The following is a 22512-nucleotide window of genomic DNA, read 5'->3' as shown; positions in this document are numbered from 1 at the left end:
AGAACCCTGTCTTGACAGGAAGTTAATGAAGTTTTCTTCGTGGAGCCAGCTATGTATGAAATGTCAAGCTGGGTGTTTTGTTTTGTTGTTGTTGTTGTTTTTAATTTCTCTAAAATAAAATTTTACTTTAAAATGTTTTATCTTAAAAGTTTATTTATATTATTATTATTATTGTTGTTTTGGTTTTCAAGATGGCGTTTCTCTGTGTAGCCCTGGCTGTCCTAGAACTTGCTTTGTAGATCAGGCTGACCTCCAACTCACAGAGATCCACCTGCTTCTGCCTCCTAAGTGCTGGGATAAGAGGTGTGTGCCACCACCGCCTGACGAGTAAAAAAAAAATTTAATGTTGATAGAACACCGAACCCATCGGTAACTATGTCAAAATGGTCGTAACAGTTGTGCTTACTTGATATAATAGCAACATATCAGACCTTGACAGACGCCCCACCCCGACCCCCCAAAAGGAAACACCACAGAAAATGAATTAATAGTAAAGGCTTAACCTTAAAATGCTAGAGGCCCTGTTTTTAGTTGTGAAGGGAGAACTATAAAGAGGAACAAGGGAGAGAAGAGGAGACGACAGCGTTTTAGAACAAAGGGAAAACACAGAAACTGAGTTTGATGAGAGGATGGAAAACATTACAGGGAAAAGATGAACGATGACAAGGAACCAAAAGCTCAGGCAGCATCCTTGGCTCTGCCAGGGTCTGCGTCTTGTGCTGTCCTGTTCTTCTGCCCTGGCCCTGGCCCTGCCACTCTATGGTTCTCCGGTGGTGTAGCTTCCTCATGTTATTAAATTCTCAGCACCCACTGCAAATGTGTGCATGCATGCGTGTGTGCTGCTTGTGTAGACAGATGTAGTGATGTTAGAGTTCGTATAGCCTAGGTCCCTAGGGTGGGTGAACAGTGGTGCTGCTCATCTTTCTCTGCTCATGACCTCCTTTTATCCTGAGACTTGCAGAGAAATGGCAATAGTTGTTTCAGATCAAGCCTTGGGGATCTCCAGCCATAGAAGGGATGATTTGGCTTGCCTGTTGTGGCCCCAGAGGATAGATATGTGAGGCTATAAACTGTGACACTTACATGACTGCTTGGTGATCAGTACATTTCTGGCACCTTTCTGTTCCAACACTTTTTAAATCCTAAGATATACTCACAGTGGCATCTTTATGTTACTAGTGAAAGAATCTTAGATGTCATTCAGTTCCTCACTTTACCTGTTATACAAACACAGGCTTGGGAGTGTCTATTGGCATGTTTTATATGGCCTTCTGAGCAGTTTGGTAAAGTTGAAATTAGGAACAAGGTCTCCTGAGTCCTGTCCATTTTACATCATGAAATCCTCACATTTATTTAATTTTTTTCTGAATTCTTAAGATTCGTTTTGGTTGGAATCTGCAAAGAAACTGAGTCTGCCTGAGTTGTGTGTGCTTGGTGCAGAAACCTAGAGAAGGGAATTGTGAGTGCTTGTGTGTGTGTGTGTGTGTGTGTGTGTGTGTGTGTGTGTGTGTGTGTGTGTGATAACAGTTTTGTAGCTCCTGCTTTCACTGCGCAGGCTGAGCGAGGGGCCAACAGTTACCCCTGGGCCTGGCTGACATCCCATTTTTTGAGGCCCCAGAGTTATTTTTAGCCCCAGGGCCTTGGAAGCAGGTGTGGTCTGTTCTTGAAGGCCACGCCTGGAACCTGTTCAAGCCTTGTTGTGCTTGTCTTCTTAGGAGCTGACAATGGTGACCTAAGCCTACTGGTTTACCTTGCCAGAGGAATTTGCATCTTTTTGGTGAGGAATGAGAAGTCATACTTTATTACATTTGTGATTATTTAAGCAGGTTTGCTTTGGAAACTTTTAATACTTGAAATATATTTTATTTTATTTTAAGAGTAGTACAATATTAACTAACAAAAATATCAGAATAAGTCCCTTATTTATAGAAGGACTCTTTGTATTAAAAAGCATGCCCCAACTGATATGTTTTAAAATTCAGGTTTTTAGTCACAAGTCACAATTGAACTTTTAATTTTCTAGGCATCTGAGATATAGTTCAGTGCTATAGACAATGTGTTTAGCGTGCATAAGGTTCTGTCACCAGTAAGCACACACACACACACACACACACACACACACACACACACACACACCTTGAGGATGATAGGCAAGTGCTCTTTACCTTACTATAAATATTCTTTTTTTCTTTTTAAAGATTTATTTGTTTTATATATGTGAGCACACTGTCATTCTCTTCAGACACTCCAGAAGAGGGCATCAGATCCCATTACAGATGGTTAAGAGCAGCCAGTGCTCTTAACCTCTGAGCCATCTCTCCAGCCCCACAGTAAATATTCTTTACAGGTTCTTTTGTGAAGCAACAGCTGGACTTTCACCTCTCAGAGATTAACATCAGTTTTCATATATATATATATATATATATATATATAAAATCTTCTGTTCTGCCACTCACTCTCCACCTTTTTTAAAATCAGCCCTGCCAAGAAATATAGCAAGATTGTGTGATATCATTTGCTAATGTTTCTCTCCTTCTCTCCTTCCTCCCTCCCTCCCTCCCTCCCTCCCTCCCTCCCTTCCTTCCTTCCTTCCTTCCTTCCTTCCTTCCTTCCTTCCTTCCTTCCTTCCTTCCTTCCTTCCTTCCTTCCTTCCTTCCTTCAAGTTCATGCATATCACACAATCACCCCAACACCCCTTTGCAGCCAAGGATGACTCTGAGTGTCTGATTCTCCTGCTTCTATCTCCCAAGTGCTGGACTGACTCACAGGCATGGGCCAACTAAACTGCACTTCATTACACGCTCCTAGGGCTGCTGATGTAGAAGTTAAGTCCTGGTTCTTCCTCCCAGCCCCAGCTCCCAGAAATGTCTCAGACTCAAGATATATTCACAGATACCTTGAACATAGAGCTAGGCTCGTCTAACTAGCTCTTCTCTCACTAAATTATAATTCAAATTAAACCATTTATTCTAATCTACATTCTGCCACATGTCTCATAATCTGTGCTCAGGTAGCATGCATCCATCTTGTCACATCTTCCCACGTGAATATCCTGTGCCTTGTTCTATCCCAGAATTCTCTCTGCCTCCTGGATGTTCCACCTTCTATTCTACCCTTTCCTATGGCCATAGGTTTTTAAAATTGACTGGCGATGCATCCATACAATACACAAGATATCTCTTAAACTGATAGTCTCTGAGAAATTAAGTTGTAACCTCTCTTTCATTAGACTGCTTCCAGATTATCCACCTGTGCCCTGTCTTAGTACTTGTGATAATTTAACTTTTCTATCAGAAACATATGTCCCTTCTTTCTCATAGTGGATTTTGTTATGGCAGTGAATTGGCCAAGGGTACAATATACAGATAAAGATTTTGAAGTTACTGTTACCAACCCCTTGACTATAAGTTCTTGAGTTATTTGATCCATTCTTTGACGAGAAGAACATCTTGAAAACATTTATTTTAAGGAAAAGATTTTTAAGGGGGCTGGAGAGATAACTCAGCGCGCAAGAGCACTGGCTGCTGTTCCAAAGAACTAGGGTTTAATTCCTAGCACTTACATGGCAGCTTATAGCGGTCTGTAACTCCAGTTCCAGGGGCTCTAACACCCTCAACACAGACACATGCAGGCAAAACACCAACCAATGCTCATAAAATTAAAAAAAAAATGTTATCTTTAAAAGAAAATATTTTAAAAATACTTTCTTGTATAGATTTTTTCATACTTGTATTTTGCTTACTATGTCTGTTATATTTTACTCCATCCCTTGCCAAAAAACAACCCTCCAGACTCTCTTAGTAGTTACAAACATTTGTGCTCTAAACAGCAGTATATGGTGTGAACATTGTAATCTTTCCTGTCACAGTGTTGGTGGTTCTTGGCTAAGACAAACACTAATTAAGGAAGCACAGCACCTTCCTTCGCAGTGTTAAAGGAAGAAAATGTACTAAACGTCTTTAATGCGTGTGGACTCACCTACATACACATACTTGTATATATTTCACTCTAAAGTTGTTAAAAATCTCAATTGCTTGGAAATGTGTCATTTCTAGTAGATATAACCATAATTCTGAAGAAAGCCTGAATATCTGCTATATCTTTTATTAGAATTTGCCTAATTCAGGAGTTCTTGGCCAGTCTCTTCATGATTTTCTTTTTTTTTTCTTCTTTTTTTTTTCCATTTTTTATTAGGTATTTAGCTTATTTACATTTCCAATGCTATACCAAAAGTCCCCCATACCCACCCCCTCCCCCCTTTTTGGCCCTGGCGTTCCCCTGTACTGGAGCATATAAAGTTTGCAAGTCCAATGGGCCTCTCTTTGCAGTGATGGCCGACTAGGCTATCTTTTGATACATATGCAGCTAGAGACAAGAGCTCCAGGATACTGCTTAGTTCATATTGTTGTTCCCCCTATAGGGTTGCAGTTCCCTTTAGTTCCTTGGGTGCTTTCTCTAGTTCCTCCATTGGGGGCCCTGTGGTCCATTCAATAGCTGGCTGTGAGCATCCACTTCTGTGTTTGCTAGGCCCCAGCATAGTCTCACAAGAGACAGCTACATCTGGGTCCTTTCAGCAAAATCTTGCTAGTGTATGCAATGGTGTCAGCGTTTGGAAGCTGATCATGGGATGGATCTCAGGATATGGCAATCACTAGATGGTCCATCCTTTTGTCACACTTCCAAATTTTGAGGCGCACACCGGTAGCATTTGCTGAAGGAGGCAGAGGCAGGAGGATCACGAGTTCGAGGCCATCTTCATGATTTTCAATCATGCTTTTGGCATAGAGCTTCAGTGTTCAGGCGACTTCTTAGCTTGCTTTCTCACCTCCTTCATGATTTTATTTTTTGTGATTCCTTTGGAGAAAGGCCTCTGACTGGTCAGTTTGAGCCTCCTCTAGCATCTCTTACCTCTTAACTCTGCTTCATTTATTTCTCCATAGCACTTTTCACTAGCATAACATAGTTTGTCTATTTTATGTACCTTATATTTTACATTTTGAAAGTCCCTTCAAGGTTCATCTATTGAAGACTGAGTCCCCAAATTAATGTTATTGGGAAGTACTGGAGTCATTAGGAGGTAAGATCTTGGGAAGATTTTAGGTCTCAAGGGGCAGGCCTTCAAAAGGAAATTGTGTGCAACTTCTTTTCTTCTATGCCAGTTTGCTATATGAAGAGTTTACCTGACCTCCCATTCTTACTTGCTACTTGACATGCCCACAGGAAGTACTGAGAGCATTGGATCTGCTCAATCTTGGACTGAAGTGTTCAGAACTCTAAGCTAAATATCTTTTTTAGGGACTGGGAAAATGAGTTTTTTGTGTCAACTTGACACAGCTAGAGTCATCAGAGAGAAAGAAACCTCAGGTGAGGAAATGCCTCTGTAAGATCCAGCTGTAAGGCATTTTATCCATTAGTGATCAGTGTGGGAGAGTTCAGCCAATTGTGAGTGGTGCTATCCCTAGGCTGGTGGTAGTCCTGGGTTCTATAAAATAGGAGGTTGAGCAAGCCATGTGAAGGAAGCCAATAAGCAGCATCTCTTCATGGCCTCTGCATCAACTCTTGCTTCTAGGATCCAGCTGTGTGAGTTCCTATCCTGATTTCTTCCAGTGATGGACTATGATCTGGAAGTGTAAGCCCAACTTACTTTTTGGTTGGTGTTTCATCATTGCAATAAAAACTCTTAACTAAGATAAGTACAGTCAGTAAACCTCTTGCCATTTAATTAGGAGACTACTGAGTTCAATACTCAACACCCATGTAAAATGCTTGTTATACTGCAGCCAGACATTATGCAGAGGGAGAGACTTTGGAACACTCCACTCTAAGTGGGATGTCTCTATCAAATCCCTCCCCTCAGAGTTCAGGGACCTCCCACCCCTTACTCCTCCACTCTCATAGAAGGGGAGGTGGGAGTGTAAGTTGTAAGAGCCAGAGGGGATGAGGAACACCAAGAAAAGAAGGTGCTCCAAATCAACATGAGTAAGGCTCATATGAACTCACAGAGACTGGAGCACAGCTCTGCACTGGGTCCTCTGCATGCATATATATATATATATATATATATATATATATATATATATATATTGGCTTCTAGGTGAGTGTTTTGATGGGATTCCTGAGTGTAAGAATGTGAGTAGGTCTCTGAATCTCGCGCCTTCTCTTGGGCTGTCTTCCTTCTGTTGGTTTGACTTATCCAACTTCAGTGTGATACATTTTGTTTTATCTGACTATATTTTATTTTTGTTTTGTTTTGTTTAAATGAATGAAAATCTAGCCATGGGGCTGGAGAGATGGCTCAGCAGTTAAGAGCACTGGCTGTTCTAGAGGAGCCAGGTTCAATTCCCAGCACACACATGGCAGCTCACAGCTGTCTGTACCAGCCAGGGGGATCTGACACCCTCACACAGACACACATGTGTATGCAGGCAAGGCCTATGTACATAGATATAAATAAATAAATCATTTTTAAAAAGAAAGAAAGAAAACCTAGCCACTAGGTTAAAGGTTAACCACTGAACTGTCACATACCTGCTGGAAGAGGAAAATCAGTTTTCTTCAACACTGGGTATATCAACCACTCCAGGACAGGCCTCCTGCTTAGGAGTAGTTAGCCAGCATATAATGGACTCCAGAGTTTTATTTGTTCTTATTTGGTTACAGTTACGTGGTTTTTTTTTTTTGTTTGTTTGTTTGTTTTTTGTGTAGGGGGGCTGGAGTATGGGGTAGGGTGGAGTTTTGCTTTCTTAATTTTGGAAGGGGTTTGTTGTATTGGGTTTTTTGAGAAAGAACTTAAAGTTGGGTATATAGGAAGGTGGAAAGGATCTTGGGAAGGGAAAGAATATAATCAAAATATATTTAAACTTAAAATATGTTTTAAATAATAGTAATAAAAAATACTGCTGGGTAAGGCGGTTCTGGTACTTCCTCCTACCTTTGGGAAGGCAAATTACAGCAAGACCCTCTGTTTGCTGTTCAGCCAGACTATCTTAATCTGCAAGCCTTAGGTTGCAGTGAGAGCCCCTGTCTCACAAAACCAGTGAATAGCATCTGAAGACTGGCACCTCAGGTTGACTCCCTGGACTCCCAGGACACCCAGGAGCTTGTACATGAACACACAATGTTCTCTCTCAATGAGTTAATTGTTTCAGATTTTCTTAAAGTAATGGGAAAATAACTAATTCAGTATTTTAGTACTAAATTCTAAGAGAGCAAGGATTTTTTTACTTTTACAATACATTTACACTTATAATTTATAATGAATGGTTAGCATTTGTTAATGCATTTTCATGGCAGTGTTTGGCACATCCTAGGTGTCTTATAATTACTTGCTAATTGACTGGGAGATGCTCAAGAGTACCAGGATACACATCAGTCTCACTTGACCTTGGCTTGTTGTCTCTTCTCAACACCAGCTTACCGTTGTCTTGAGTAGCCTTATAAAAACATTTTCTGTACTCTCAGATTCCCTACATTTCTTCCTGCCTGGTGGCTTCCTCTTAGGGACCCTTGCATTCCCACCCCAGATGGCCACCCATATCCAGGACCCTCTTCTAGTGACCTGGACCCTTAGTTTTCCGGCAAGGAGCTAGAGGAAACATGAGATGTGGATCAGTGAATGAGTGGAGGTTGCAGGAGTGTGTCTAATAAACTCATGGAATGGAGGAAAAGGAAAGGTAGGTAGTGTAAGAAGAAGAAATCAGGGCTCAGGGAGAGCAGGTAATGGAAGCTAGCTGTCGGCAGGTGAACATCACAAACAGGAAGCCATCTAAGAAGAAAGACACGATCTCTAACGGAGACGGTGTCAAGTGTATGCTACTCCTGGCCAGCAGAAACTCTATGGCTGCTCATACATCTGGCCCTGCCCATGAATTGGTTGGCCAGTGTCTTAAAAGAGAGTTAATCTTTGAAAGCTAGCTGCTATTGTAGCCTTCATTTGTAGTTCCCTGGAATCATGTAAACGGTCTAACTGTGATGCGTGCTGCCTCTCAGTGAGGCTGGGCTTTCCTGAGCTTTTATCTCCTTGTCTAATTCTACTCGTCTAGAAAGACTTTCTTCAAGCAGTCTATTCTGTTACTATCACTTGTCAATATTTATGTCTTACGGTTTTGGGTAGGAAAATGTAGAGCAAACATGTTAAGTTCATGGCTATTTTGGTGAGGATCTGCTTTTTGTTTTGTTTTGATCTCTGAATTTCTGTCAGTTTTTTTTTTTCAATTTCTGACAGTTGGTGGTGGTGGGGTGTTTGCTCATGTTGATTAGGGCACCTCACTCTATTAACCACAACCTCAGCCTTCCACTAGTTCTGTTATCCACAGAATCCTAGACAATAGCATTAATCCCTGTAGAACTGCAAAGGTCAAAGCCTAAGATGTTTTTGCTTGCTTCCTCATCTGGTCCTTCCTCCCTTGCAGCAAGTCTAGTCCTCTCTGTAGATTTGTACATTTTACCATCATTACCATCCGATTAGAGTTACCCTAATAGTCTTTTATTTTGTAGCTTGTTTTATCAGTCTTTATTGGAGGGGAACTAAGTATCACTGTAGTTTAAACTTCATGCCTGATTCTATCCTTCCCATGACCTGCTGAGAATTTGAGCTTATGCTGTAGACCTGCGAATTGTTTTCTTCAAGAAATGAGGATACAGTGGGAGCTCCTGCCTTCTCAATTTCCAGACTGTCGTTTGAAATGTTGGTGGAGCCTTCCTTACCCTGTGTGACTTAGGCCATGTGGGTGCCTAGTAGTTGAGAACTATTGTTGTTGGCATAGAGTAACCATGAGGAGAAGGAAAAAGGGACATTTATTCTTGTAGTTGAACATATCCTTATTACAACTGACCTCGGAGCCATCGTTGTGTTATTGGGACATTTCAGAGAGAAAAATACTTCATCTGGGAAGATGTTTAGTAGAATCATTTAATAGTAATGTGGTGGGGGAAGGGAAGTCCTAGAAGGATTGGGTACAGAGCTGTCATCTTATTCACTGTGGAGGCTGAGACATGAGGGTTATGGTCAAGGCTGCCTAACCTACAGAGCAGGCTTAAGGCTAGTGTAGAAAACTTTATATGGTCATCTCAAAATAAAAAGTAAAACAAAACAGACAAACAAAAATCCAGAATGGGCAAGATACACAGCTGAGTTGAAAATGCTTATCTCATGTGTGTGAGGGCCTGGGATAAATCCACAGTACCCCAGGAAAAATATCTAGCTGGGTACACTGATGGCTGCAGGGACTGAGGAAAGTGAACCTAGATGTCTTTCCTTTTAATTGTTTTAAGGACAGAGAATTGGTATTCTTATAATATTAGTCTTTATATTGTTCCTTTACTTAAAATAAGCTCTACCTTAACAGTCGTCACACATAGCAAACTTAGTAGCATCTTTCACTGATAGAGTTTCAAAATTAGATAAAACTCCAACCATCTCTTCTATCATGAAGTCCAGTATATCTTCTCATTGAATCTAAAATCTAAAATGTTCAATGTATTACATATAGAAACAATTAAAAGATAAATTTAAGGAGGAGGTTACTATACAAATTTTGTTAATGTTAGAAGTCACAGCATATAAAGCATGAATCATTTGATTCATATACTAGGAATGGCATTTCTTTATGTGTATGATGTGTGTGTTTGTGACTCTGTGCATGTCACCAACCACAGGTCAGATGTCAGAAAATAGCCTTAGGTGTGGATACTTGCTTTTAACGTGTAAGAGCCAGGACCTGTTGTAAACCTCAGTTCGTTGGCCTGATAGTTTGTGGGGGTTCTCGTGTGTCTGCTTCTGTCTTACTGGAGGGACACTGGAGTTACAGTGTGTGTGTGACCTTATGGAGGTACTGTGGATCTGGACTCGGGCCCTCATTATAGCGGAGCAAATGCTTTACAAATGGAGCCATTTCCCTGGCCCAAGAAATGGTTAGTTTGCCTGCCTGCTCATTTCTAAATGTAATGTTTTTTTTTTAAATAAAATTGGAGTATTATGAATGGAAGAAAAAGCAAGATATAAAACTGCATATTCCATGTAATATTTGAACAAAGGAGAAGACAAATAACCTTGTGTTTTCTGTATTTATTTTAAACAAGAAATTAGAAGCTACTAATTATTAGCAGTGGTTACCAGGTGAGGAACATCTACAACATATGAATTTAAGAAACTTCAGTACAGTGGTGGAGTTTCAGTATCATGGCAGTTTATATATAACACCTGGCACGGAGTGCAGGGATTGAACACAGGTCTCATGGCATGGCAAGCAGGTACTCTATGTACTGATACACACCCCAGCCTGTTAGGTAGAAGCAGACTATGGGTATTTAACTTAAAACTTCTACTTATAAGACACCCAAGTGCTGGCCTGGCCACACTGATGGGGGTGGCCAGAAGAAAGACACCCAAGTGTCTGCCGTGGGTGCCACTGAGAAGGACGAATGGAGAGATGGGAAAGATGGAGTATGTGGTGAAGAGATGCAAGAGAAAGTGAAGCCAAATGGTTTGTACACCGTGCAGAATGGTGGTGAGGAACAGGCAAATATAAGGAGGCCATGGTGACATGAGGAGGCTTGGGTTGTCACCAAGGGCCATGTCTGGGTCCATGGTTCAGCTGCAGCTGGGATCTCTGTTGATGTCTGTGGCCCTAGTTACCACTAAAGGCCAAGCAGATATCCATGGTCTGGGCTGCCACAGGGACACATTCTGCTCTGAGTGGCCTGTGTTGCCACCCGAGGCCATGGGGACATCTAGGCTCAGGCTGCTGCTAGGGGCCATGTCTGGTTTGTGGTCCTGTGGCAGCCAGGGTCTGTATTGATGTCCTAAGCCCATGTTACTACTGAAGGCCATGCAGATGTCTGGTCTGGACTGTTGTCTTAGGCACTGTGCTGAGCTGGCCCTGCCCCTCACCTGCTACAGCACTTGGGAGAGCGGGCCCTGTACTTTACCTGGGCAGCACAGTAGTTTGCCCTGGTGGCGAAGGCATGGGTGAGCCAGCTCCAGGACATGAGAACAGGAGAGCTGACCTTGCCCCTTGCTAAGCTGCAGCATTGGATGAGCTAGCTGGGGTAGTGCTGGAGAAATCTCCCTAGTGGTGTAATCTGACCAGCTCAGCTATGCGCCCTGCACCCCCCAGGCCCAGATCCAGGACTTTGAGTTGGCTCACCCAACATCTATGCTAGCTATGAGTACATGAAAAGGCCAGTCCTTCAGATCCAAAGCTGCAGGATCGATATGACACAGGACAACAACAGGATATCCAAGAGGAGTCCCAGTGAAGATCCAGTATTGATAGTGTAGCAGAAGGCAGAGACCTCAAATCAGACCAGTGACTCATTGCAGTGAACATTTGCAAGCAGAGCTATGTGGACAAAAGTGTATACTGGCTGACATGCTGCAATACAGCACAATTTCCATGCCAAGATTTTGTTTTAATTCCATCTTACTTTATTTTCTTTTGGAGGGTATTTTATTTTATTTGCAGGGGTGGAGGGCAGATACGAAGGGACAGGGAGATGAATGGGAGTGGGGTGCATGATACGAAATTCACAAAGACTCAATAACACTTGAAAAAATTTCTACTTATAAAGAAATGAGTACTGGAGTGGGAATAATGGCTGGATTGTAAATTAAGTAAGTAAATAGAAATGAAATGAGTTGGAGGTCATTCGTAGTCACTTTCTATTACCCCCTTGGCAGGGTTCTGCCACATAATCCAGTCAGGACTAAGAGCATCAACATTTTGATATAAAGGGACAAGAGGACTTGAGCTGGTTTCAGCACAGTACTGAACATGTACACATTTACTTTACTCTCATCCTTTTGCTAAAGTTACATCCCCTATTGGAGTGACTGAGCAGAGAGAGAGCTTTCTTGGTTAGGACAAGAGTCTGTCTGTGTCTGCAGCAGCCAGCTCGGGCCTTTTCATACCTGGTAGAGCTGTCTGCTGAAGGGAAGCAGATGAGTTTTCTAATTTAGCTTGTGCATATTTGCTATCTTCTCCCCTCTTTTGTCTCTTGATCTCCTAACCCAGATCACTGCTTTTTGTCTCTTCCTGACTTCATCATTGAACGGGGCCAACCACACTTGGTACTGTTGTTGGAATCAGCTTGCTCTTGTTCTCATATTTCTGCTTTCTGTGCCATCTGGGGACTCTTGTGGACAAGTCACATCATTCTTTCCCAGTCCAGTGCCATTGTGGAGCAGGTGCTTAGGGAAAACTGGGTAACCCAGTAGTAGAAGCTCTGGTTTGGAAGTCAGACATTCTCTGTCTTACATGCCTTACAGTGGCATGAGATGTGTCACTGAGCAGTCAGGACTTTGAATAAAGTGCTGTGAACATGCTGGATACTTTGCAAAAGTTTGTTGATTGCCAAGGCAAATCCGCTCTGGCTTCTTCAGTGAAATGAGAGGTGACTCTCATTCCTCTTTGATACAAAAGCTTATTGAAGATAAACACAATGTAATGAAACTTAGTGCTTAGAAGACAAGACATGGCTATTTAATACATTAAATGTAGGGTTCATAAAATAATATTTCCCAGGTGCATCTATATCAGGCTTTGTGAGAAAGGTGGAGGCTGGACTGTATAGGAAAGTAGATCGCTACTGCTTTGATCTACTCAGTAATGTCTTTTTAAAAGGAAAATACTTACGTTATGTGCATCAATGTTTTGTCTGCCTGTATGTCTATGTAATATGTATGTGTGTGGTACCTGAGAAGATCCCAGAAGAAGGCATTGGATCCCCTGGGAATGGAATTAAAGATGGTTGTATCGTGTGGGTGCTGGTCCTCTGAGAGCTGCTGGAGGATTAACTGCTGAGTTGTCGCTTTAGCCCTCATAATGTCTTTATGGTTCTAGACACGAGTGAGCTTTGTTCACAACACTGCCCTCCCAGCTGAGACAGAGTCTGACTATATAGTCTAGGCTGGCCTACAATTTAAAATTCCTTCTTTTTCAGCTGCTCGAATCCCAGCGTTAAAGGCAGGCTGTTACGCCCAGCCTCACCTGTGCATCCAGCCACCAATGCAGTCCCCTCCTCTCTCTGACTGATCCACTTCCATTTATTAATTTTAGATAAGTCAGACAGTTTTGTCCTCAGAACAAATATTTATGAAGAGATAGTCATTGCTGCGTCTGTATTTTGTAGAAGATAACCAGTAAATTCCAGGCTGCTTCTCTTTATAGCCTGATGCCTTTTCTCCATGTCCAGGGCTTGAAATTAAAGTTTAAAAGTAGAGAATATGACCCTAAGATGATTGACAGCTTTACCATCTTGTTCTGAAACCAGGCAATCAAGTATTTATTTATCATCATAAATTGTTTTTGGAACAAGAAAGGTTTTGCTTATTATGAAAGTTAAATCGAGCATCTTACCTATAAACAGAGTGGAAGTGAGAAACTAATCAAATATTTCCACCAAGTGCTTATCCTCTAAAAGTGTGCCAACAGCAAATGTCTGGTATTAGACAGAGTGTGTCTTGTGTCTCACGTAAGGAAAATGGACCAGGTTAGATACAAATCTAAGAATGTTGAAGGCTAGGATCAGGCTCAAATTGTGGACACTAAACTTCAATAAGTGTTACTCAGGAAATGGTTTCTTACAAGAGTCTGGTGAGATTAGAGGCATTTTAAGGGCTCTGCATGCTGTCTTCAAGTCCCAGGCTAAGGGATGAAACTCTCTAAGTCAGCAATGCTCTTGAGAATGTGGTATGAGAACTGGAGGGGAGCCTATGACAGGTCAAGGAACATGAGGTGGAGGGAGAGGAGGGCTCGGGATGGAGACAGACCACCTGCTGTGGAGCTGGGTCCTGTTGACAAGTGCGGCAGCCATTTTGTCCCCTTTCTTCCTTAAACAGTAATTGAGCTTTGTGGAACCTTGTTTTCCTGTCCCTTCTCAAGGGGCTGCTGTTTGCCCACTCACTACAGGAATTCTTAAGCCAGCAGCAAAGATTTTTTTTTTCTCCTAATCTGACTTTTTGCTATTCTGTGTACTGTTTTCAAGGCATAAATAAGTAAAATGGAAGAAAACCATTTGGAATATTAATACTTCGAGCTGCTTCTTCAGGCTCTGTAATTTCATACAAATTATTGAATTTGGGATCTCAGGTAATTATAATTATGAATGCCTTGTTTTGGTTTTTTTTGAAGTTTTTATATTTTGAGGTTAGTATAACCCCTTTTTAATGAAACCATGTCTAGTTATTCCTTTTTGTTTGTTCAAATGAAACAGTGCATTAAGTATGGAATTAGATTAATGAAGTAAATATTATGAATCATACACTCTCTAGTCTGATACTCATTTTTCTGACCCCATGTTTTGTTTTCTGTCTTTCTTTCTCTCTTCATATAGGTTGTCAGCCCAGTGTAAAGCTGTTGGAGTGAGGGCAGAAAGGTAAAGGATGATGTAATGCCTGGCTGCCCTAGAGCATCTTTTGTTGTGGGATGGGTATTCCCATCATCTCTATGAATCTAGTGTGAGGGGCTGCTTTGTGGAAGGAATCCTTTGCAAGAGCATATCAACAGGAAAGAGAAAGAGACATTCAGTTGGAGGGCTCTTGCTGAAATGGATTTAACTCTCCTCTTGCCAGTCACCACTAGCCTGACCTCATACATTTTTAGTACAATGGAGTGGCTGAGCCTTTGAGCACAGCACCATTACATCATCGTGGCAAATTAAAGAACGAGGTGGGGAAAGAGGACTTATTGTTGTCATGGCCCATGAGATGATTGGAACTCAAATTGTTACTGAGAGCTTGGTGGCTCTGCTGGAAAGTGGAACGGAAAAAGTGCTGCTAATTGATAGCCGACCATTTGTGGAATACAATACGTCTCACATTTTGGAAGCCATTAATATCAACTGCTCCAAACTGATGAAGCGAAGGTTGCAACAGGACAAAGTATTAATTACAGAACTTATCCAACATTCTGCAAAGCATAAGGTAATTTCTTTCTTTTATGACTTTTTAAGAAAGCAGACATACTAATTCAGAAAATATTTTAATTGAAGCTTCTTTTTTAAGTATAGAAAGTAATTTGAGGAAATTTTGATTGCTTTTAGATTTGGTAATCTTGCAATACCTAAAAATATATTAACAATTATACTGTCACTTTAAAAAGATTTATTTATTTGTTTATTTATTTAATGATATGAGTACACTGTAGCTGTCTCCAGACACACCAGAAGGGGAGAATCAGTTCCCATTATAGATGGTTGTGAATAATCATGAAGTTGCTGGGAATTGAACTCAGGACCTCTGGAAGAGCGTACTCTTACCTGCTGAGCCATCTCTCTAGCCCCACATTAAGAATATTTTAAACTAAATCAGGTGCTGTGGCTTATGCCTATCTAGCATGGAAGGCTGTGGGGGAGGATTGCTACAGGTTTAAGGCAAGCTTGGGCTACATAGGAAGACCCTGTCTCAAAAATGAAAATGCCATGGGGAGGAAAAAGACCATACTATACAGAATAGCTAACTTATTATAATTTGGACACATGCTGTGTTTCTTTATATATTAATATCTCAATGAAATTATCTTATCAGGTTAAACAACATTTTGTATTCTATTATCTTCAAACACACTGAAAGTCATTCTTTTCAAGGTCTTTGAAAGTTAGAACTGATCATTAGAAGTGGAAGTACCATTAATGTGTGGTAATATTGGTTAAGACATTATGTTCAGGAAAACATTATTACTGGGATAATGAAGTATTGTGTATGTGTTAGGGGAGTCTATCGCCCCCTTTTTTGAGTAGGGTTTCATATGACTCAGGCTGTTCTCAAAGTTGCTATATAGCGAAGATTGGCCTTGAACACCTGATAAGTGCATCTTTTAATAAACAGCAGATTTCCTTCCAGTTATATAAGAAGTATGTATGTGTGTGTGTGTAAGTATAAGCCAAAAGGGTATTATTCTTAGAAATGTAAACAGCTTCTTTTTTTTTTTTTTTTTTTTAAGATTTATTTATTATTATATGTAAGTATACTGTAGCTGTCTTCAGACACACCAGAAGAGGGAGTCAGATCTCGTTAGGGATGGTTGTGAGCCACCATGTGGTTGCTGGGATTTGAACTCAGGACCTTCGGAAGAGCAGTCGGGTGCTCTTACCCACTGAGCCATCTCACCAGCCCTAAACAGCTTCTTTTTGAGGTATCCTCCTGGCTTGGAACTCAGCAATTAGTCTAGACTAGCAGGCCTGTGAACCTCAGAGATCACCCCCAACCCCGCAGACACATACACACGAGAGACACTATAATCAACTTTTTTATGTGGGTGCTAAGTACCAAACTCAGATCTTCATGCTGAGATAGCTCTTCAGTTTCCTGTAGGAACTATTTTAACAAATGTTTCTTTTGGTGGGAGATTGTTTTTATAAGTTTTGCAAATTATATCATTTGTGAATTTTACCATTTTATATTACCACATTTTTAGCACATCTTAAAGTAGCATCAATTTTGCCTTTGAAAAGTAGCATACAAGCATGTAACCAACCATTTCTTTGCTAATTTTACCCAGTAAATTGATTGCATCTCAATTTTATTCAAGATACTAATTGATATAAGAAGCCATTAACTGTTTGAAGACCCCTTGGCTGGAGAGATGGCTCAGTGGTTAAGCACACTGACTGCTGCTCTTCCAGAGGTCCTGAGTTCAATTCCCAGCAACCACATGGTGGCTCACAACCATCTTTAATGAGATCTCATTCGGGTGTGTCTGAAGACAGCTACAATGTACTAACATAAATAAAATAAATAAATCTTTAAAGAAATAAAACTGTTTCAAAAAAGTACAATGTGAGCTCCTACAGAGTCAGTGACTTGCTAGATTATTTTTCTCAAACCATCCCCCACCCCATAATCCCTTTCTGAAACAGCGGCACAAGTAGCCCAGACTGGTTTTGAGTTTGTGTTGGGTAAGCATGACGCTGAATTCTTGATTCTCCTTCCAACCTCCCCAGTGCTGCAAGTGTGCAGTGCCATGCCAAGCTCTCGTCTTCCTTCTTAACAAGCTGCACGTTTGCATTTTAGGTTGACATTGACTGCAATCAGAAGGTGGTAGTTTATGATCAAAGTTCCCAAGATGTTGGTTCTCTGTCGTCAGACTGCTTTCTCACTGTACTTCTGGGTAAACTGGAGAGGAGCTTCAACTCTGTCCACCTGCTTGCAGGTGAGTCTGGGACCCAGTGGGAAGGGCTTGGACTGTTATGTCACTGTACGTAAGCAGCATCACAACTGATGTGTAAAGTGAGTCACAGCTTTCGATTGATAGAAAGGTTTCACTGATCTTGAATACTGTTATTCCTCCCCATTAAATTTGTGAAGTGGTATTTTACTTTATTTTTTGTTTGATTCTGAGGGAGAATCTCACTATGTATGTAGCCCAGGCTGGCCTCAAGTTTAAAGCAGTCCTTCTGCCTCAGTTTCCCTAGTACTGGAATTACAGGTGTGGACTTTCACACCTGACTGGGTCTGTGTATTCTGACCTAACTAAAATGCCTCTTTGTGTCTTATTAGATGGCTTATAGCCTCTTATAGCTTCTGTCTGATGATTTTCTGTGTACCTGCTGTTTAAGAACACTGAGAGATTTGAATCTCAGCTCTTGTGAGTTCTTACCTTTCAGCTAGAGCCAGACCAGCATTACAATTTCAAACTCTTACAATATATTCTTGAAGGAGACTCCAGAGATAAGCTCACCTTCTCAGGCATATGAACAATGAAATAAAGAGCAAATTTGTAGACTGTTTCTTCTAATTGTTACGTAGACTATTTTAAAACTTATTTACTTATATATTTCTTGTGTGATTTTTGTTTGTTTTTTATGCTTGGAAAAAAGGTCTTAATATATCAATGCTAAGCAAGTGGGTAATTTTGTAAAGCATATGCGAAGGACTAACTCCCTGAGAGGGAGCACAGTGTGGCAGGTGCATCTCATGGACTCCAAACAAACGGCTCACCCTTTGCTTACCTGTTGCAGACTGGCACACAAGAATGAGAAGTACATTGACCACTGCATAGAACATTAACATAAAGTTGCTACCAGGCAGATTCTAGCTGTAATACCCAAGAGTGCTTTTTAAGATGTGACCTAGGAAAAGATATTAATAGGTATTATAATTTTCCACCTTTGGTGTTTATTATAAGGAGGATGCAGTAAGCTTGATTAGTTATTGGCAGTTAGTATTAGAAATAAACGTGCTAGTTTTAAGATCAATAGTTTGTTCGTGTACAGACAGTTTTAAAATGTTAATACTTTGAAACTCCATACAGGGTTAGGTGAGATCCCCTGTTTCCAGTTCTTTCACACATTTTTGCTTCAGTTCTCTAGGAACAAGGATAGGTTTTTGTTGTTGTCCCCCCCCCCCCAGGTTGTCTCTAATTACACCTTATGTTTATGCTGTGAGTCTCTCCAGTCTCTCTGTATCAGGAAGTGAAGCTTACTTTTTACAGAATGTAGCTTACGTAATTCTGTATGATGACTATGATTATGTTTGTCCTGTCTCTTGATAGATGTGTGTGTGTGTGTGTGTGTGTGTGTGTGATGCTAAGCAGATGTTCTAGCAGTGAGCTGCTCGACCCCTGTCCTCTCACTCACCCTGCAGGCACATTTTAAGGGTGTATAGAAGTGGGTTAGATATAACAACTTTTTGAGTTCCACTAAGAGTAAGTTTGGTATTCAGGTTTTTGTAGCCACTGTGATGGACTTTAACTTCAGAGTGCTGTTAGGGAGTTGAAGCTTTGTGCTCTCATTTCCCTAACCCCACAGTGCAGAGGCTCACTCATGTTGAGCAAGCACAGTGTTAACTGAATCACACTTGTAGATCCAGTCTTTAAAGTTTGTGTGTCAGGATACCCCACCTTGCTTTTTTCTTTAAAATTAGACATTTTCTTTCCTTTTTTTGGGGGGGGGTTCGAGACAGGGTTTCTCTGTATAGCCCTGGCTGTCCTGGAACTCACGTTGTGGACCAGGCTGGCCTCGAACTCAGAAATCTGCCTGTCTCTGCCTCCTGAGTGCTGGGATTAAAGGCATGCACCCCCACGCCCGGCTAAGATATTTTCTTTATTTACATTTCAAATGTTACCCCCTTTCCTGGTCTCCCTCTGAAAGCCTCCTACCTTATCCCTTCCTCCCTCCCCCTTCTCACCAACCTACCCACTCTTTCATCCTAGCCCTGGCATTCCCCTACACTGGGGCATAGAACCTTCACCAGACCGAGGGCCTCTCCTCCCATTGATGTCTAACTAGGCCATCCTCTGCTGCATATGCGGCTGGAGCCATGAGTCCCATCATGGGTACTCTTTGGTTGGTGGTTTAGGCCTTGGGAGCTCTGGGGGTACTGGTTCATATTGTTGTTCCTCCTATGGGACTTCAAAGCCCTTCAACTCCTTGGGTACTTTCTCTGTCTCCTTCATTGGGGACTCTATGCTCAGTTCAATGGATGGCTGTGAGCATCTCTTTCTGTATTTGTCAGGCACTGGCAGAGTATCTCAGAGGTCAGCTGTATCAGGCTCCCGCCAGCAAGCACTTGTTAGCAACCACAATAGTGTCTGGTTTTGGTGATTGTATATGAGATGAATCCCCAGGTGGGGGAGTCTCATGCTGTCGATGATGTAGAGAAAGAGGAACACTCCTCCACTGCTGGTGGGATTGCAAGCTGGTACAACCACTCCGGAAATCAGTTTGGTGGTTCCTCTTAAGATTGGACATATTACTACCCGAGGACCCAGTGATACCACTCTGGCCATAAACCCAGAAAATGCTTCAACATGTAATAAGGACACATGCTTATTTATAATAGCCAGAAGCTGGAAGGAACCCAGATGTCCCTCAACAGAGAAATGGATACAGAAAATGTGGTACATTTACACAATGGAGTACTACTCAGCTATTAAAGACAATGAATTTATAAAATTCTTAGGCAAATGGATGGATCTGGAGGATATCATCCTGAGTGAGGTAACCCAGTCACAAAAGAACTCACATGATATGCATTCACTGATAAGTGGGTATTAGCCCAGAAGCTCAGAATACCCAAGATACAATTTGCAAAACACATGAAACTCAAGAAGAAGAAGACCAAAGTGCGGATACTTTGATCCTTCCTAGAAGTGGGAACAAAATACCCATGGAAGGAGTTACAGAGACAAAGTGTGGAGCAGAGACTGAAGGAATGACCCACCTTGCTTTTTTGAAACACTTTTCCTGTGGCGAGCTCTGGCCTGACAACTTAGTCAGCAGACAGGCACTCTGTAGGTGTGTTCACGTGAGTTTCTAGAGTAGGTGTCTTACTCGGCCCTCATTCCCTTTGCTGAAGGGCTTTCCTTTGTTTCCTGAGAAGGTTCTTATCAATCAGGCTTTGGGAGCAGCACTCACTGGGCTACAATGAAGCATGCATACAATGAAGTTTCCTACATGTGTGGAGTGCTGCATTAGTGGGAAGAGGTCCAGGAAAAGTGTGTGCAGGTAAAGCAAGAGGGATGCCAGCTGCCCTGCCCAGTAATGGATCTAACGTGTATTCCTGAAGTTTACCCCACAGAAGTAAAACTCAAGCTTGTAAGGAAGGGAGCGAATACAAAGAACCACGTTCAATGTTTGATAATGCCTTTATCAAACACTTAAGGTTTATATTAAAGATAATATTACCTTAGATATTGACAGGAGGAAAGGCAAGAAGGAAGAAAAGCAAGACTGCTCTGAAGGAGTCAGGGTCTTCTGGTGGACTTGGGGCCAAGACAAGCACTGGTGACCTAGGTTTCAGACATTTTTCTTGACATGCTCCTTGAAGCTGAAAAGGACAGGGACTGTTTTTTCTCCACTGCTCATGGCTGAATGTCTTTAGAAAGGTGATGGAACTGGACTTATGTTTTTTGGTTTTCTTCTTTTTCAGCTATCAAAAAATAGATATCCAATTTAGAGATTATTTTTTTGTGAGAATCAGATAGTACATGTGAAATCTGTTTCAGTAGTCTTTTTGAAGACTATTATCATCATGAACTAGAAGACAAAATAATCAGTTGCTAACATTGACTTATGATCAGCTATTTAGGTTTTGCTAACCTTAAGAAAACTTTAAAAAGCAAACTTGTTTCTTGGCTTTCACGTTATAATCTTAGCCTTTTTGCTGTTGTTCTTATCCAGGAGTGCTAGGTTTATTTCCCATAAATTAAATAAATAAATAAATAGATAAATAGATAAATAAATAAATGGAAAAAACCTTTTATCTGAGCTTTTAATTTATATTAACATAGGAAAGATGTAGAAATGACTTAATTTGATACCAAGCAGGTTAAGAGATAGCACACAGATGAACAATACTATTCTCTTATCCTCTCTGAATCCCAGTTGGGATGGGTTTGGTTTGGTTTTGCCTTTTGGTTTACGGTACCACACAGCTACACCTACCTCATGGTCTTCCTACTTCCACTTCAGTCTCTCTATCACATTCTCCCAGCATGTGCTAGCGCGGCATTCTCAGCCTTCCTTCTCAGCCTCTTGCGTGTTGGAGCTCTGGGTGGGTGTAGCCATGGCTCTCTTCTCCACTGCAGAGGGGCAGCCGAGGATGTAGTGCAGTGGTAGAGTATCTGCTTACAGGTACGATCCGGGGCTACTCTCAGCCGCCCATTGCTTCTAAAAGGAAGGAGAGGATCAGCCTACATACTCAGTCTGCCCTATTGTTTTCTGTCTATGGAAATCAAACACAGCTTGAGTGCTATGCCTCTCAGCCTCACACTAGCTTATTTCTGTCCTGGAATGAGTGACAGGACAACTGGACGGCAGATAAAACTCAAGACAAACCACAGACGTCCGCTCTTTGACGTGCAGATGGTGATTCAGTGACTCTCCCATGTTCTCACCATGTGCGTACGGCTCCGAACTACAAGTGCTTCCAGAATCTTCTAGACTTTTCTTAAGCCTAGATAGGGTATTAAGGGGTACTTTTTATTTATTTATTTATTTATTTATTTATTTATTTATTTATTTATTTATTTATTTTTTCTGTTTTGCCTCCCCCTCTTGAGACAGGCCTTTCTATGTATACCTGGTCGTCCTGGAATACGTAGACCAGGCTGACCTCAGACTCACAGCGATGTTCCTGCCTCTGCCTCCCAAATGCTGGGGTTAAAGGCCTGAGTCATCATGCCTGGCTAAGATGCTTGTTTGCTTTGTCTGTCTGTTTCTTTAACATACTTCCTCCAACCAGGCCACACCTACTCCAACAAGGCTTCACCTCCTATTAGTGCCACTCCCTATGGGCCTATGGGAGCCTTTTTTTTTTTAAATTCAGTTGAACCAGAGTCCTCTGAAAGAGCAGCCAATGCTTTTAACCATTGAGCGATTATCTCTCCCAGGATGCTTATTCTTAAAGACCTTTTCTAGTAACTCTTTGTCAGTCTCTTAAAGATTTTGGAGTCATGATCTTCATACTTTATGGAATGAAATAATGTATAAAAATTATTGTACATAAAAATTCAAATCATTAGATTATTTTAGCCAGAAGGAGCTTATCAAATATATGTGTAACTACTTTAT

The 22512-nt window shown here is 41.3% G+C and overlaps 1 protein-coding gene and 1 long non-coding RNA gene across 5 annotated transcripts in view; one reads left to right on the top strand and one right to left on the bottom strand.

Annotated features, from left to right (window-relative positions):
* Positions 1-22512, top strand: part of Dusp16 (dual specificity phosphatase 16) — a 91596-nt gene that overhangs the window by 31295 nt on the left and 37789 nt on the right. For all 4 annotated transcript variants that reach the window (NM_001048054.2, NM_130447.3, XM_030255592.1 and 1 more), the window contains 2 exons: positions 14335-14923; positions 17012-17150. In NM_001048054.2, coding sequence (NP_001041519.1) covers positions 14696-14923; positions 17012-17150 — 367 coding nt within the window. In that variant the 5' untranslated portion in view covers positions 14335-14695. The remainder of the gene's footprint in view (positions 1-14334; positions 14924-17011; positions 17151-22512) is intronic.
* On the bottom strand, positions 20570-21889 carry Gm36328. Its single transcript, XR_378067.4, has 2 exons — positions 21385-21889; positions 20570-20869 (listed from the first exon to the last, which is right to left on the bottom strand). It is a non-coding gene; the product is annotated as a predicted gene, 36328 (long non-coding RNA).

This window comes from Mus musculus, chromosome 6 (assembly GCF_000001635.26).
Source record: "Mus musculus strain C57BL/6J chromosome 6, GRCm38.p6 C57BL/6J".
Lineage (NCBI taxonomy): Eukaryota > Metazoa > Chordata > Mammalia > Rodentia > Muridae > Mus > Mus musculus.
This window is presented reverse-complemented; position numbering and strand designations above follow the sequence as displayed.